This window comes from Schistocerca serialis, chromosome 10 (genome assembly GCF_023864345.2).
Source record: "Schistocerca serialis cubense isolate TAMUIC-IGC-003099 chromosome 10, iqSchSeri2.2, whole genome shotgun sequence".
NCBI classification, from domain to species: Eukaryota; Metazoa; Arthropoda; class Insecta; order Orthoptera; family Acrididae; genus Schistocerca; species Schistocerca serialis.
In genome coordinates, this window is record NC_064647.1 from 168,819,114 (window position 1) to 168,836,802 (window position 17,689).

At 43.7% G+C, this 17,689-nt stretch overlaps 1 protein-coding gene across 3 annotated transcripts in view; it reads left to right on the plus strand.

The window, feature by feature from the left end:
• The window catches only part of LOC126424761 (zinc finger protein 37-like), a 264,776-nt gene that overhangs the window by 55,047 nt on the left and 192,040 nt on the right, over nt 1–17,689 (plus strand). For all 3 annotated transcript variants that reach the window (XM_050087505.1, XM_050087504.1, XM_050087506.1), the window contains exon 4: nt 15,564–15,632. In XM_050087505.1, the coding sequence (XP_049943462.1) occupies nt 15,564–15,632 (69 nt within the window). The remainder of the gene's footprint in view (nt 1–15,563; nt 15,633–17,689) is intronic.

Here is a 17,689-nt window from a genome sequence, read left to right on the forward strand (position 1 = left end):
AAGCTTGCACAGGATAGAGTAGCTTGGAGAGCTGCATCAAACCAGTCTCAGGACTGAAGACCACAACAGCAACAACAACAACAACAACCACAACAACAACAACAACAACCACCCACCCAATTGAAATGAATCGTGTGTTCCCCTGCACTAATCATTGAACACTAGTCTGGGATTTTTGTGTACTAAATATCATGTACACTCCTCCATCTCAGATGTGTGAAATGAGGAAGGTATTCCACTCTGTGTGTGTGTGTGTGTGTGTGTGTGTGTGTGTGTGTGTGTGTGAGAGAGAGAGAGAGAGAGAGAGAGAGAGAGAGAGAGAGAGAGAGCACTTGTATCTGTAAGACACTAGAAGATTTGCTGGAACAGCTTATCGGTTTGGTACACTACAGATTTTTTTCAATATAAAGGGCATGGGATTGCAGACTGCTTTAATTTGCTGCATTGTAGCAATAAGTTGTATCAGCTATATAACTTATGTTCTATTGGGCTTCCACAAGAGAAAAAAAATGCACTGAATGAGTTGTACATACATACACACACTACCACAATAGTAAACACAAAAATTAAGTCATCTGTGTAAGTAGGAAGTCTGCATGACACATGCCCAGAGTTTTGAGTAACTTACGGTACAATAGCACACACTGACACAACAAAAACTACAATGCAACACAGATCGAACAACTGACTACAGACTGCCTAAGGTTTAGAAAGAGATGTACTTTGAGTACAGTGATGCAAAAGGATTTCAGAACACTGTTGACATTGTTGATGGAGTACCGAGTAGCGACTGTGCTTGTATCCATAAGAAAAGTCTTCCCGTCCCTTCTGTGATCAAGAGTTCAGATCTTAGAGAGTATGTCTTTCTGGGCCCCAGTTTATTGAACTTACTTTTCTTGTTTCAGTGTATACCAACACTTCTCAAAATATTTGGCACTTTTTTAACGGCTTGTAGATGTCATTACATGGCATATAAATAATTATTGGTACAACAATGATAGTGAAATACACTGATCAAATCGAGCATTGTGACCACTGTCCTCGGCAAGACTGAATGCCACCTAGAGGCATTGTGGACAAGTGACGCAGTAAGGAATGTATAAAACCAAAGAAAAGATGAATGGGGAATTATTCTAGAGGTGATAAAGTCTCCAGATTGAGAAATCTACTGACATAAGTGACTTTGACAAAGGGCAGAATGTTACTGCCTGGCTCCTCACAAGGAACATTCCAGAAATGGTGAGGCAGGTCAGGTGCTTGCTTGATGGTGTCATGCACATCTGGGGAAAGTAGTTAAATGACAGTTAAACCATTAGTAGGTGACAAGGTGTCAGAAGTCTACACCCCATCACAGTCTGTGGATGTCAGAGGTTTGCCTGCCTTGCAAAACAGCAGATCTAATGGCATAATAGAATGCTGGTGCAGGCACAGCTGTTTTCGGGCACACTGTTCAGCACACATTGCTGAATATGGGGCTCTGCAGAAGATGACTGTATGTGTTCCCATACTGACCCAACACATCGTCATTTACGATTGCAATGGATACAGAGTCTTTGAGATTGGACTGTGGATTAATGGAAAAATGCCACCTAGGCAGATGGATCACACTGGCAGGTGCAAGCTCTGCACCCACAAGTAACTGGTGAAAAGTTTAAAGGCATTGTGTGACTTGTGCGTAGACACTGGGTGCTACATACCTGCAGAAACCTACTGAGGACTTTCCAAATGCATGCTATGAAATTGCTGCTGCATTGCATTTTAAAGGCAAGTCAATTTGGTATTATGAGGTTGTACGTAATGTTTCAATTCATCAGTGTAATGCTGTGGCCACTTTACTATAGATTAAACAATGGAAAATCCAGGAGAGAATAATGACAGTACTGTGAAATATTGGCAGACTGGCCCTGGCAGTCAGTCATCTTTCACCTCGTCATTGGAGCTGAATCGCTGGGACCACAATTAATGCTGACAGGTACTGTGAGACTCTGAAAAATCTCAAACGGGCAATTCAGAAACGGAGAACAGGAATGTTGAGCAAGGGCGTACACATTCTCCATGACAACCCTTGCCCGCACATCTCTCGGCAAACCATTGCTCTCCTGCAACAGTTTCAGTGGAATGTAATCACCCACCCACCCTATACTCCTGACTTGGCTCCCAGTGACTATCACCTGTTCCCTAGGTTAGAAGAACATTTGGCCAGAAAGCAATTCAGCTCCGACAACGAGGTGAAAGAAGAGGTTCATAACTTTCTGAATAGCATGACAGTTTATTATTCAGAAAGGTGTTGATGCAATTGCCAGCCCTGTGAAGTTATGCTCTTGTTTACGGAATGGTACTTTGTCTTTGGAGACTACGTCTGATTCCCAAGCACAGCAAAAAAAAAAAAAGTTGTCTTGCCGACACCTGGCCAAATGTGTAACCTGTGGTAGGGATGCACACAAAAGCGATTGTCTGCCTCCTTCTCCCCACTGTATCAACTGCAGTGACTTCCATGCCGCTGGCTCTCGAGATTGTCACATGTATCTTGATTAGCAGAGTGTCCAAGAGATCCGGGTAAAGGAAAAAGTGCCTAGTCCATTCGCTCGCAAGTTACTGGCTAGTAGCAAACCCTGCATTCTCTCATCTGGCACCTTTAGTTCTGTTCTTGTTAACCCTCGCCCCATGAAGGACACAGCCATGCAGACATGCAACCTCCAGTTCAGCTCTCAGTTCATGAAATCGTCCAGTGTCAAGGTAGCATCACCATCCCCCCCCCCCCCCTCCCCCCTTCCAGCGGTGCAACAAGCTGTCAAACTCTCACCCCAAGGGTTGAAGCCACCAGCTACACAACCCGTAGGCTGCAAAGGACAGAAGGAGTACTCCCGTGAAGAGTTCCTCCATCCCTCCAGTAAAACAACACCCAAATCTTGCTCTAACCAGAAAGGCTTGAAGATGTCCACCAAAGGCAACTGGTCTTCTCCTTTGCCAACTCGAAGATCCTCTTCGACAGTGTCACCACGTGATACCTTAGCCTAGCTGGCCTCTGTGTTGCCGGTGCGCACCACCAACCATTTCTCAGCATTGCAATCTGCAGACTGAGTGCACAAGCAACATGATGCTTCTATGGACCCCACGGAGCAGGATCCTCCTGCTTCTGTGCCCTGTAGTAGCAACACTTCACAGGCTGACCTCCAGCAACCACCGGGGTGACACCCCTACATCTCTTCTTTAATATGACTCTCCTCCAATGGAACGTTTGCGGCCTTCAGTCCCACAAAGAGGATTTATGGCTGCTTTTAGCATCGCAGCGTCCCCTTGTACTCTGCCTTCAGGACACAAAATTGCGCCCTCACGACCACTTTGAGCATTTACATTTCTTACCGATTCCTTTTGACCTTCCCCACTGAGTTTGGCATTCTGTCTCATGGGGGCATCGTGCTGCTTATACAGGATGACATTCATAGTCAACCCATCTCCCTGACTACCCATCTTGAAACTGTTGCAGTTCACCTTTTCCTGCCCCACCTGACTTTTTCCCTCTGCACTATTTGTGTCCTTCTGTTATTCAGTGTCACCAGGGCAGACTTCCTTCAGTATATTCGGCAGCTACCTCCCCCATTTTTGCTACTCAGTGACTTTAATTTGCATCATCCCAGGACCTGTCAGAGAGGTGCCCTCTTGACCGACCTTCTTCACCAACTTAACCTCTTCTGCCTTAACATTGGAGCACCCACTTTCCTTTCCAACTCCTCACTCATCTGTTCCTATTTGGATCTATCTTGCACCTCCCAGCTTGCCCATCGTCTTGACTGGTCCGTTATTTTTGACACCTACTCGAGCGACCATTTCCCGTGTGCTATCCATTTGCTGACTCCTACCCCATCTGCGTGCACACCCAAATGGCAGCTTACTAAGGCTGACTGGCAGGTTTACTCCTCTCTGGTGACCTTCCAAGAACAAGATTTCCCCAGTTGTGATGACTAGGTGGAATATCTCACAAAAGTTATCAACATTCCATTCCTTGCACTTCCTCTTTACCATGTCTTGTCCCAGTCCCTTGGTGGACTGAGGCATGCCGCGATGCAATGTGCTCAGGGGGATGTGCTCTTCACGTTTTTAACCATCATCCTACGATGGCAAACTGCTTTCATTATAAACAGGCGTGTGCAAAGTGTCGTTGCATTCTTCGGGATAGCAAAAGAGCGTACTGGATTTCATTCACTAGTACTTTTAACAGTTCCACCCCTTCCTCTGTCATGTGGACCAACCTCCGATGGCTCCCTGGGACCAAAATCCATTCCCCAATGTCTGGCCTAACAGTAACATATGATGTTATCGTGGACCCTATTGCTATCTCCAACACCTTGGGCCACCATTTTACGGAAGTTTCGAGCTCTTCCCACAGTCACCCTGCCTTCCTGCATTGGAAATGAATGAAGGAGGCTCGGGCAATAACCTACTCTTCTCCAAATCGTGAGTGCTGCAATGCTGCCTTTACTATGAGGGAACTAGCTCATGCTCTCAGTTCATCCCGATCCTCCACCCCAGGGCCAGATGCCATCCACATTCAGATGTTGCTGTACCTTTCTCTTGCAGGCAAGCACTTTCTGCTTAACATGTACAACCACATCTGGGTAAAGGGCACATTTCCCAGATGCTGGCATAAAGCCACAGTCATACCCACACCTAAGCCCGGTAAGGACAAAAATCTTCTGCCTAGCTACCGCCCCATCTCTTACTATCTGCGTTTGCAGGTTGATGGAACATATGATTCATGCCCAGCTGATATGGTGGCTTGAGTCTCACAATTTACTGACGAATGCATAGTGTGGATTTCGAATGTGATGTCTGGCAGTTAACCATCTTGTTACTTTGTCCACCTATGTTATGAATGGTTTTCTGCAGAAATCCCAGACTGTGGCCGTGTTTTGCGATTTGGAGAAGGCCTACAACACCTGCTGGAGAACTGGTGTCCTTCGTAATCTTTACACGTGGGGCTTCCGTGGCTGCCTGCCTTGTTTCCTTCAGGCATTTTTAAAAGATCGAGTTTTCAGTGTGTGTGTGGGTTCTGCGTTATCAGACACCTTTATCCAGGAAAACGGTGTACCTCAGGGTTCCGTCCTGATTGTCATTCTCTTTGCTATCACCATTAACCCTATAGTGTCGTGTCTCCCATTGGGCATCTCCAGCTCCCTTTTTGTTGACGATTTTGCCATCTATTGCTGTTCTCCATGGACCTGTCTCCATGAGCGACATCTTCAGCAATGTCTTGATTGTCTCTACTTTTGGAGCACAAACAATGGCTTTCGATTTTCCACTGACAAAACCATCTCTATGAATTTCTGATGGTGCAAATGGTTTCTCCCGCCATCTTTACATCTTGGGCCTGTTGCCCTTCTGTTCATTGAAACTACAAAATTCCTGGGGCTCATGCTCGATTGGAAACACTCTTTGTCCTCCCATGTGTCTTACTTGGCAGCCCGCTGTATGCGGTTTCTCAGTGTCTTCCTGGGGGTGCCAATTGAACCACCGGTCTCCATTTGGAACGGTCCCTTGTATGTTCAAAACATGACTATGGGTGCTTCGTTTATGCGTCTGCGCGTCCATCCCTCTTACACCGTCTCAACGCAATCCACCATCACAGCATCAGTATGGCCAAGGGCGCCTTTTACACTAGCCCAGTTGAGTCTGTATGCTGAAGCTGCTGAACTACCACTGTCCTACTACCGTGACTATCCTTAGTAGGTATGCAAGCCATTTGTCTGCCAGCGTGGTCTCCCATCCTATGCCTCGTTATTTGATGATTCCTTTGATCACCAGTACGGGATGCATCCCTCTTCTCTGTTACCGCCTGGAGTTTGCTTTTGGCACTTGCTATGGTGGCTTAATTTCACACTACCTGCAACTTTCCTGGTGGGTGTGGACTCTTCATGAAGCAGCCCATGTTAACCTTGGCCTTTGCTTGCTTCCTAAGAACACCACTCCAGCCTTGGTCTATTGTCTTCAGTTTCATGACCTTCGTATGGAACTTCGCAGTAGTACCTTTGTATACACTGATGGCTCACAGACTGACCGTGGGGTCAGGTGTGCCTTTGTCATTGGCACCCCTGTCTTTTGGTATCGGCTTCTGGCACACTGCTCAGTATTTACTGCCGAGCTCTTCACCCTGTACGAAGCCATGGGGTACATCTGGTGACACAACCTTTTCAATTGTGTCCTGTGCTCAGACTCACTCAGTGCCCTTCAAAGTCTATGTGCACTGTACACTGCCCATCCCTTAGTGCAGCGGGTCCAGGAAAACTGTCACTTGCCCACTCTTGGTGGAGCCAGTGTGATGTTTCTGTGGGCTCCTGGTGATGTCGGTCTGCCAGAAAACGAGGCTGCTGACGCTGCTGCCAAGGCTGCAGTCCTCGTATCTGAGCTCCCACGAGGAGGTCATTTTAACTAGGGTGCATGTTGGGCACTGTCTTTTTAGTCATCGCCATTTGATAAGTGGCACTACCCCACCACTTTGTACACATTGCGCCCAAGTTTTAACTGTCTGCTACTTCCTGATGGAATGCCCATTTTTTAAATGTTTACATTGCCAGTTGGGTTTACCATCTGAGTTATTGGCTGTTTTAGCAAATGATGCGCGGGCTGTTGACTGTGTTTTACTTTTTATCCGCCAAAGCAATATGGCAAAGGCCATTTAATTTTTAGTTTTGGACCTCCATTTCTGTATGGTGTCTTCTTTTAGCCCTTTCTCCACGTGCCTGTTTTTAGCTGTCTTCTATTACGTCAATTGGGACCGACATATAGTCATATTTTAACTCCTCACTGTGTTCGTGTTGTATAGTTTTGACTTGGATGTCAACAAACAAAACTAAATAACTTAATGTTCTGTAACTACAATATCAGTGAACAACTGTTGAATTGGTCCACTCATACAAATATCTGAGTGTAACACTTTGCGGAGATATGAAATGGACCGATCACACAGCCTCAGTCATAGGTGAAGCAAGTGTCAGACTGTGGTTTATTGGTAGAATACTAGGGAAACATAGTATTTGCAAAACACTTGTGCAACCCAGCTTAAAATATTGGTTAACTGTGTGGGACCTGCACCAAATAAGAGTAGCAGGGGATATTGAACATATGAAAAGAAGGGCTGTACAAATGGCCACAGGCTTGTTTGACCCACGAGTGTGTGTCATGGAGATGGTGAAATAACTGAAGCAGCAAATTCTTGACGATATATAGGAATTATCCTGAGAAAGCATAGGAATATATTACAATTCCCTATGTATTGCTCCTCTACGGTTTGCAAAGACGAGATTAGATTAATCACAGGCACACAGAGGCATTCAATCATTCTTAATGTACTCCATATGTGAATGGAATGAGAAAAAGCCCTAATAACTAGTATCAGCTAATGGGAAGTACCCACTGCCATCCTCTATACAGTGGATTGCAGAGTATGGCTGTTGAAGTAGACACAGTGTTGCCAGCTTTATACCCTGTGCAGTTGGGGGATGTTGCAACCACCAGAGCATGCTTGGCCCACCACTGGGCAGTGACTGCTGCTGTTTAACAAACTCTTCTGTTGTGTATGCGGTGTGTGTGGGGAAGGGGAGGGGGGGGGGGGGATTAATGTAAGTTCTGGAGAACTTTTTGTAATGTAGAAGAGTATTCAGGATGTAGAAATTGGAACACTACACAAGTGGTTTGCATGTGACAGTTGTAGGCCCAAACACAATATAAAGCCAGTCTTCAGAGTGAAAGTCTTTCGTGTGCTGCCCAGATCCAAACCTCCAGATATCAGGCACTCAGATCGCCACCAAACATTGTATGTCGATAGAATATCAACAAAAACTCTGATCTAGTTTGTACTATGTGATTTTGTCCCACAGAATGAGCATAAACATTAATTAAAAGTAACACTAGAACTACAGAGCACAGGAAAGCGAACTGGAAGTTACAAATATGTATAGCTTCCTTGGGGAAGTTGGTAGAGTGTTATATCATTGTACAGAGGGTCCTGTGTTCCTACCCCAATGATGATAATATATTTTTTTTTCTGTATTATGCATGAAAGTGTTATATTGGACTATTAATACTTTCAAATGCGTGATGCAATTGTTTTTTTTTTTTTATTGTGTTGTTTCATTTGTTTATGTTTATTTTGTGAAACTGCACATTCAGTAGCTGCTTCATCATGAGTGGTGTCTGTTCTGCTGCATATCTCTCACAGAACACAATACCTGTCTGTACAAATGTAGTCTATAGGTTTGCTACTTTCAACTAACAAAGAAAAAGCAGATTGCTGAAAGAACATTGCTACAAAGTCATGTCATGTTACATGTCAGGAAAATGTCCTCTCATATAACAGTTTCAAGTGTAAACAGTTTAAACAAATTGTAATCAGTAAGTTTTGAATGAGGGACCTTTGATATGATATGACGCTCTCACGCTCGACCAACTCACCCATGTGTGAATGCCCCACTCTTCTGTTTTTGTAGAGACATGTGCCTTCCCTGTATTCTGACTCTCCATGCAGATTGAATATGATCAGAATCCAGACATTCAACCTGCAGCCTGTAAACTTCCCCTGCTGAGTCGATCAAACTGAAAGACAATCACTGAGAAAGTGCTTAAGGAAATGGACAAATGTGTGACATTTCGAATAGTCCTGGTACACACACTTTTACAATAAGCTGTGTTGTAGTTGTTCAGTAGCAGGTAACTGCTTAGATACATTGTGCAAAATTTAATAATTACTGACAGTAAAAGTGTGAAAATGTTCATTGAAAGAAAGGTAATTTGAAACTGAATTAAAATTTGTTGTTTATTCAGCAAACAACATACATGAAATAACTAGTGACTATTACAAGTTTACATGTATGAAAGAGACTCTCACTATAATTTCCCAGAATTGAATTCCATGAAGTAAAATTTAGTATCTGAGAATACATACTGGATCTATATCCTTAATTCCTGTGCTAGGGATGTAAGTACAATGTCCTAATGCATCATAGGTTAACAAAAATAACTGTGATGAAATATTGCTAAGTCGTGTAGCTAAATATTCAAAAGAAATAAAAGTTCAAATTCCACATATCCAAGTATATTCCATGTCTGAATCACTATAAAACTGCCTAATAGTCATGCAAATTCAGAATCTAAAACTCTGGTGAGTATTTCTATAACCGAAACCAGAAATTTTGAATACTTGAGGATGAAGGTTCGGCATAGGTCGTTACAGACCTGTCTGTATAACAAATGTTGATACTGTATTTGAATTTTCTGGCTTCTTTACTTGATTTTCTCATATTTGAAATGGTTTTCATGCTGAAACTAGATATGATAAAAATGTGTGACTTCTACCACTCACTGGTGCAACTGTCTGCTAACAATTGCTGTTTAGATCCTGTCTATAGATGCATTGATTGCTGGGATCATTTAGTGTGTTCACAGCAGAGGTGCAAGCCATTAACAGGGCCCTCCATTTTGTTTCTCAGGCCTCCCTCCACAGTATTTTAATATGTACCAACTCAATGAGCAGCCTGCAGGCTATCAACTGATGCTGTTCTGGTCACCCTTTGGTCTCTGCTATCCATGACCTTCTATTAGCCCTTGGGCATGCCGCCTGCTCAGTTGTCTTTCTCTGGGTCCCAAGTCATGTTGGTATCTTAGGGAATGATCTGGCTGACCATTTGGCTAGAAAAGCAGATACTTATGAAGTTACTAATATATATTGCTGAAATAATGCAGAACTTCTTGAGAGTGTTACTTGGCTTTTATTGTTTGACTGACAAAACACAATAAAATTAGCAATCACTCAAAAACTCACAAAATAATTCCAACATGAAATGGTCAAATACAAAAACTAAGAATAATCAAGGAACCAAAGGGGTTCCATGCGCAGTCAATCTCCGCTGAGTTGGAATATCTCTGCTTTTAGCGCGACCACTCGAAGCCACTGTCATTCGCCACACTTACCCCATTCCCTTTCATGATTACAGCTGCAGATATACGGATCTACATGAAATCTCTCTTTGCCCAAAAGTGAAATGACATATGATGTGCTATTGCTTTCAGTAATAAGTTGTGCACAATCAAGAAGACTACTGCAGTTTGGGGCTCTTCCTTCCGCTTGGAAGGATCCGCTGTCTTATGCTGTGTTTGCATTGGTCACACCAGGTTCACCCATTATTTTCTCTTGCGTGATGAGCCACCCCCACAATGTGGTTGTGGAGCCAGACTGACGGTATGTCATACATTGGTGGAATATCCCCTTCTTTTCACCCTTAGTACTAAGTTTAGTCTTCCAGAGTCTTTATCTTTAATAATAGCAGATGATTCATGGATGGTTGAACTGGTCCTGGGTTTCCTCTGTAAAAGTGGTTTTTATTTTCAGATATAAGATTTTTCTTTGTTCCTGGAGCAGGAGCAGGAGCAGGGGCTGGTTGGTAGTGGTTGGGGCCTCTCTTCATGTTTTCTTGGTCTGAGACCCATGACCACTCCCTGTGCAAAGACCACTCTTTTATACCTCTGTTTTTAGCTTTAGTGTACTCTTTTATGCCTTCTACTGTGTGTGTTTTAACTTTCTCATTTTGTAGTTTGACTCCTCTGACTAGATCCATTCACTTTTAGCAGACCCGCTCTCTTCTGCAAGTCTTTGGAATCACCAGACTGATGACCTCACCATTGGGTCCCATGACTTCCCTCAGTCAATCAATCAATCAATCAGTCAGTCAGTCAGTCATTCAGTCAGTCATCTGTAAATGTACATGTTTGCATGCAGCAATACATTAAGTATTTTCATGTAATTTCCGAAATCATGAAGATAGCCCATTGTCTACAGTTTTGGCCATACACACGAATTTGGACAACTAAATTTGTCTTGTTGCTACAAAGAGTATGGGGTACTTAGTTTTAATGTAGATAATTGGGAACTTAAAAGATCAATATTGTAGCCAATATTGTGCAGTGCACACATGGCAGTTAGTGGGAGGTCAGTCATATGCTAATCCTCCACCATTCAACTGGCTGGACTTTCTGAGCCATCGTGCAAGTACACCTGTAGTAGCTTGCCACTTCTTCACAAATCCCCCACAGCCTTCAGTTCACCAGCTGGTCCTGCCCTCAGCTTTAACACTGCTTGTCACTCAAAGCTTCGTTTATCTGGCAACTTATTGCCAGATGGGTGTAAACTTACAGAAAACTTAGTAAATCAGGCACTCAGCACCTCCCGTATTGCAGGAACAGCGTGCGTCCTTTAAGTGAAATGAGTTACATGTGCCAAAATGAAAAGTATCAATACTAGAGAACGAAAGTTGGTACTCACCATATAGCAGAGATGCTGAGTCGTGATAGACACAACAAAAAGATTCACACAATTGTAGCTTTAGGCCATAAAGGCCTTTGTCAGCAGTAGACACATACACACACAAACGCAACTTGCACACACGTCTGCTGTCTCAAGAGAGCTGAAACCACACTGCGAGCAGCAGCACCAGTGCATGATGGGAGTGACAACTGGGTGGGGGTAAAGAGGAGAATGGGGTGGGGAAGGGGAGGGATAGTAAGGTGGGAGTAGCGGACAGTGAAGTGTTGGGAGTTTAGACAGAGGGCAGGAGAGAAGGTGCAGGGGGGGGGGGGGGGGGGGGGTAGCAGAAAGGAGAGAAATAAAAAGAAATTAAAAGACTGGGTGTGGTGGTGAAATGACTGCTGTGTAGTGCTGGAATGGGAACAGGGAGGGGGCTGGATGGGTGAGGACAGTGACTATCAAAGGTTGAGGCCAGGAAGGTTATGAGAATGTAGGATCTATTGCAGGGAAAGTTCCCACCTGCGCCATTCAGAAAAGCTGGTGTTGGTGGGGAGGATCTATATGGCACAGGCTGTGAAGCAGTCATTGAGATGAGGGATATCATGTTTGGCAGCGTGTTCCGCAACAGGGTGGTCCACTTATTTTTTGGCCACAGTTTGTCGGTGGCCATTCATACGGACAGACAACTTGTTGGCTGTCATGCTTACATAGAATGCAGCACAGTGGTTGCAGCTTAGCTTGTAAATCACATGACTGGTTTCACAGGTAGCACTGCCTTTGATGGGATAGGTGATGTTAGTGGCCGGACTGGAGTAGGTGGTAGTAGGAGGATGTATGGGAGAGGTCTTGCATCTAGGTCTATTACAGGGGTATGAGCCATGAGGTAAGGGATTGGGATCAGGGGTTGTGTAAGGATGGACGAGTATATTGTGTAGGTTCGGTGGACAGCGGAATACCACGGTAGGAGGGGTGGGAAGGATAGTGGGCAGCACATTTCTCATTTCAGGGCACGGCAAGAGGTAATCGAAACCCTGGTGGAGAATGTAATTCAGTTGCTCCAGTCCCAGATGGTACTGAGTTACGAGGGGAATGCTCCTCTGTGGCCAGACTATGGGACTTTGGGAGGTGGTGGGAGACTGGAAAGATAAGGCATGGGTGATTCGTTTTTATACAAGGATGGGAGGATAATTATGGTCAGTGAAGGCTTCAGTGAGGCCCTCGGTATATTTTAAGAGGGACTGCTCGTCACTGCAGATGCTGCAGATGTGACGACCGTGGGTGGCTAGGCTGTATGGAAGGGACTTCTTGGTGTGGAACTGGGTGGCAGCTATCAAAGTGGAGTTATTGCTGGTGGTTAGTAGGTTTGATATGGACGGAGGTACTGATGTAGCCATCTTTGAGGTGGAGGTAAACATCTAGGAAGATGGCTTGTTGGGTTGAGTAGGACCAGGTAAAGCAAATGGGGGAGAAGTTGTTGAGGTTCTGGAGGAATGTGAATAAGGTGTCCTCACCTTCAATCCAGATAGCAAAGATGTCTTCAATGAATCTGAACCAGGTGAGGGATTTAGGATTCTGGGTTTTTAGGAAGGATTCCTCTAGATAGCCCATGAATAGATTAGCATAGGATGGTTTCATGTGGGTGCCCATAGCCGAACCACGGATTTGTTTGTAGGTAATGCCTTCAAAGGAGAAGTAATTCTGGGTCAGGATATAGTTCGTCATGGAGACTAGGAAGGAGGTTGTTGGTTTGGAATCCATAGGGCATCAGGAAAGGTAGTGGTCAATAGCAGTAAGGTCATGGGCATTAGGAATGTTAGTGTACAGCGAGGTGGCATCAATAGTGACTAGCAGGGCACCGTGTGATAAAGGGACAGGAACTGTGGGGAGTCGGTCGAGGAAATGGTTGGTATCTTTTATGTAGGTGGATAGGTTCTGGGTAATAGGTTGAAGGTGTTGGTCTAGGAGAGCAGAGATTCTCTCAGTTGGGGCACAGTAACCGGCCACAACGGGGTGTCCTGGGTGGTTGGGTTTATGGACTTTAGGAAGCAGGTAGAAGGTGGGAGTGCAGGGAGCAGTAGGGGTAAGTAGAGAGATGGACTCTGGGGAGAGGTTCTGGGATGGGCCTAAGGATTTGAGTAGTGACTGGAGATCTTGTTGGATTACTGGAATGGGATCATTGTGGCATGGTTTGTAGGTGGAAGTATCTGACAGCTGTCAGAGTCCTTCTGCCACATAACGCTTGCGGTTCAAAACAATGTTGGTGAAGCCTTTGTCTGCAGGCAGGATTGAAAGTTCGGGATCAGTTTTTAGATGGTGGACTGCGGTTCTTCCTGTGGATGTAAGGTTGGTTTGCATGTTGAGGTATTTGGGGAATAATGGTGAGGCAAGGTTTGAGGTTAAGAAATTCTGGAAAGTTAACAGGAGGTGGTTTGGAGGCAGTGGGGGTGAATCACGGTTGGATAGAGAAGTGAACTGAGTTAGGCAAGGTTCAATATTGGTCTTTGGTTGAATCTGATTGGTTGGGTTGGTGGCGAAAAAGTGTTTCCACTGTAGGGACCAGGAGAAGGAGAGAAGGTCTTTAACTAGTCCTGCATGGTTGAATTTGGGAGTGGGGCGAAAGGTGAGGCATTTGGAAAGGACTGATATTTCTGTGGGACTAAGGCTTCTGGAGGAAAGGTTCATAACTGTTTTGCAGGTCTGTTTAGGTTCTGGGTTGTGTGTGGTGGTGGGACGGAGTTTTGGAGGGTGGGATAAGTGTAGTGGGTCTGCGAGACAGGGCTTGTCAGCCATGAGGGGGTGTGTGGGAGGTTTGAAGGTTGTTGTAGAAGTGGTGGACAGTGGTACTCCGAGGCAGGAACTGGAAGTGAGCAGGTTAGACAGCTTTCTGAGGTGGCATTGTGCATGTTGATCAAGTTCATGCAGGGCAAGAGTTTCACTGTGTGTTATGGGTTCCAGGAATTTGGGATTGCACAGCAGGAGAATTTTGTGGGTGGAGAGAAGGTACTGCAAGGAGGATTGGGCTTAGTTGATATGGTTTTGCAGGATTATGTTGGTGAGGGCTAAGGATTGGCGGAATCTGAACAGGTGGAGGTCATTGTGGAAGGAGGGGTGACAACCAGAGATGGGTAATTTGATGGTAAGGCCATTAGGGGGGATTTCATGAGCCAAGCAACAATGCAGGAACAGTATGTGGGACTGAGATCTGGCTGGGGATAAGGAAACTTTTCTGTAGTGACGCAGTTGGAAGGAGCAAGGATCCATGGTGGTACAAAAAATGCGAAAAATTACATAAGAAAGTGGAATTACATCCAAAAGATTACGCAAAAATACACTCAAATATGTGTGAAAAATACGATAAGGACGAAATGGATGCACCAGTGGGGAGAAAGTCAGTGAAGATGTAATGATGGGAACTGATATCAGTGAAAACTGAAGCCAGACTCGCTCTCGGTTTTGCTAATTTTTACATTGTTTGATTCCCAAACACCACTACACAAGGTTCTCCCACTTGGTATATGGGAACAGTACCACTGGTAAAACTGAGTCAGTGGAGGACATTGGCATTTTCCGCCGTAAGGTGTATCACATGCCCCATGGTAGAGCCTCGTGTAGTGGTGTTCGGAAATCATTTGAGGAAACATCATTGACAATGGAAGTATGTGTCTGGCTTGGAAGTGTCAGGTAGCTCAATAGTTACAGCACTGTTCACACACGTTTTTGGTGGTCATGACACATTCTGCAGACAGGAATTGTCAGTGGTCAGCTAAAATCAACAGTTCCTGGGCTAAAGTCTTATGTAATGTAACACCATCAAATATCAGACAAAAAAACAGGCAGTGCCTCTGAGAATGCTGTAAGTTATGTACCATATCAGTTCCTAGGAACTCTTCAGCTACCAAAATTTATTCTCACCTTCCACATACCAGATTGAAATATAAAAGGTCTGTTTAGTATCTGAACTGAGCTCTGCCTCTTAGATAGTCCTGTGATTTTGGCATTCAATTCCGAAATGTAGAAACCCCCGCTTCAAGTCAGTCTGGCACAGACTATCAATTGTCTCAACATGAATCAAACAATGGAAAATCCAGGATGGAATGTATGGCTGAAAGCTTTAATTATGAAAATCTTTTTGTTGTGCCTGTCTGCGACTCAGCACCTCCACTGTACAGTAAATTGTCTTGACATGTTCATTTATGTTGATTAGACTAGTTTCATTTGTGCTTCTTTACTCTATGTTTCACCTATACATAACTCATTTCCTTTGGTTCAGGTGGAGGCTGACACTCAGGTGTCTCCCAAGCAAGAGGTTGAGTACATATCTGTTAAAGAAGAACCTCCGGTAAGTACTAAAACTCATCTATCATAAAATCCAAATATATTCTCTGCAAGCCACTGTGCACAATCTGTTTGAGTAGGCAGAAGGCTAGAATAGTTTGAAAATGATGCATTGAATTTCCTTCCTTGTCCTGTTTTCCATCTGTAATTATCTTGTCACTGACAACATGTTGAATAAAATCAGCCTTCGTTCTATCTCTTGAACTCCTTTCAAATGGCATGAGGAGGCTGGAGGAACAATAAATGAAATATTCAGAAGTATGATTGATTCTTTCTCAGTAAATGGTAAATCACTAAGAAAAACATACTGAAAAATCACTGAGGCAGTAGCAAACACTAAATAGGAGCTGCTGAGACTGGTACAGCCTAAAAGTCCTGTTAATCATAAGGAGTCATTTAGAATCTCCATCAGCAGAACATGTAAAAAGGCTTTGCATAAATCAGTTTTGGAAAAAAAGTGGCCTCCAGAGATATTAGCCAATAACTCATTGGGATGGGGCAAAGGGTAGATGTCAATGATAGAATGAGTGTTAATTGAAACTTTAATGCAGAGGCTAAGCCAACTAGTCCCTACCGCAGAGGCGAAGCAAGCCAGTCAGTTTTTTTTTTTAACAATCACGAGTGGAGTAGCCCACTCACTTGATGTAATAGGCTATATGACTTCCAACAATGTCAGCCTCTACAATTCTTATTTCAATTGGTCACACAATGCCACTCGATTAGGACACACACAGGAAGAGCATGGTTGCACTGTAGATTCCAGGGTAATTTGGGACACAGAGTTAGTTGCACAATGCAACCTATCCAAGAAAAGAGATGGGAACACAGAAGACAGAGAATTTTACAGCTGGTAAGGAACCTGGCTGGAAATGAGGTGCACTGTATACTAAATGGAAAAACCAAAGGCATTGAAAACATGAAAAGCATTGAAAACATGCAGACTGAACAAATTTTTGTAAGAGCATCATCTACTACCAAAAAACTTGACAAACAAACCACAGATTTATACATAGTTGGAGCTGTAAATTTCCCAAAAATTGAAATATGCTGCTTGTTGTAATTCACCAATGGATTAACCGTAAACTACACCCGAGACCCCAAATCCACATAAGTTTGTGAGCTCAGTAAAGCCACAGCTGCGCTCATGCCAGACTTGTAGTTTGAGCACTGTGTCCATCACTTGCACTTTAATAAACAATCTGTTATGATTCATAAGCACTTGAGACACTCAATTAACACCCATGTTCATGTCTGCAGGAGGGGGCTGGGAATAATACACAGTTGCGAAATGTCCTATTTTCCTACAGTTGTTGCAAGTTTCCCAGTGCTTAGGATGTACAACCTTGTCATGTTACACACAGGGTTATAGCACACCACCTCTCAAAATAGGGAGTACTTCTTTTAACACACACTATTGATCAGAATGATTCAAAATTGTATATTATAGATCTTCTCAAAAACTTGAGTTAAGCAGCATTTTCTTAACATGTATTTGCTGCTTTTGCTAATGTAAGCATTAGAAAATTACTGTGCTTTGTGTACTTCCATTTTTCAATGTCAAATGGAATGATTTTTTGGGGCAATTCCACTCATAGACACAAGACATTCATTGCATGGAAACATGCTGTAAGTATGAAATTTGATGTCACTGAATTTCATATAGGCAACTAACATCAAGCTCACAATGCACTTACCCCCTTGTGCAGAAATAGGCACAATTTAAAAATATTAGTATCATTCATAAATATATCACAGGGAACAAAAAATAACTTTCACTATCCCCAACTTAAACTTACTTTTGTAGCATGTATTTGTTTCCCTGTGTCCTGTTATAAGTTTTTGCTTTCACAGTTCCTTCAGCTGAGATTCATGATTAATGAAGAGTATTTGGGAATTCTGTTCTGATAACTGTTTCTTGAATTTTTGGAAATTGATTTCATGGGATATCTGGTATCTTGTTTGCTGATTTTTCTCAATATTTTCATTACTTAGTCCTGTGAACTATGGTGCAGTCCCTCTTTTCATCCATGTTCAATGTTCCCTATTAATCCAACCTGTTGA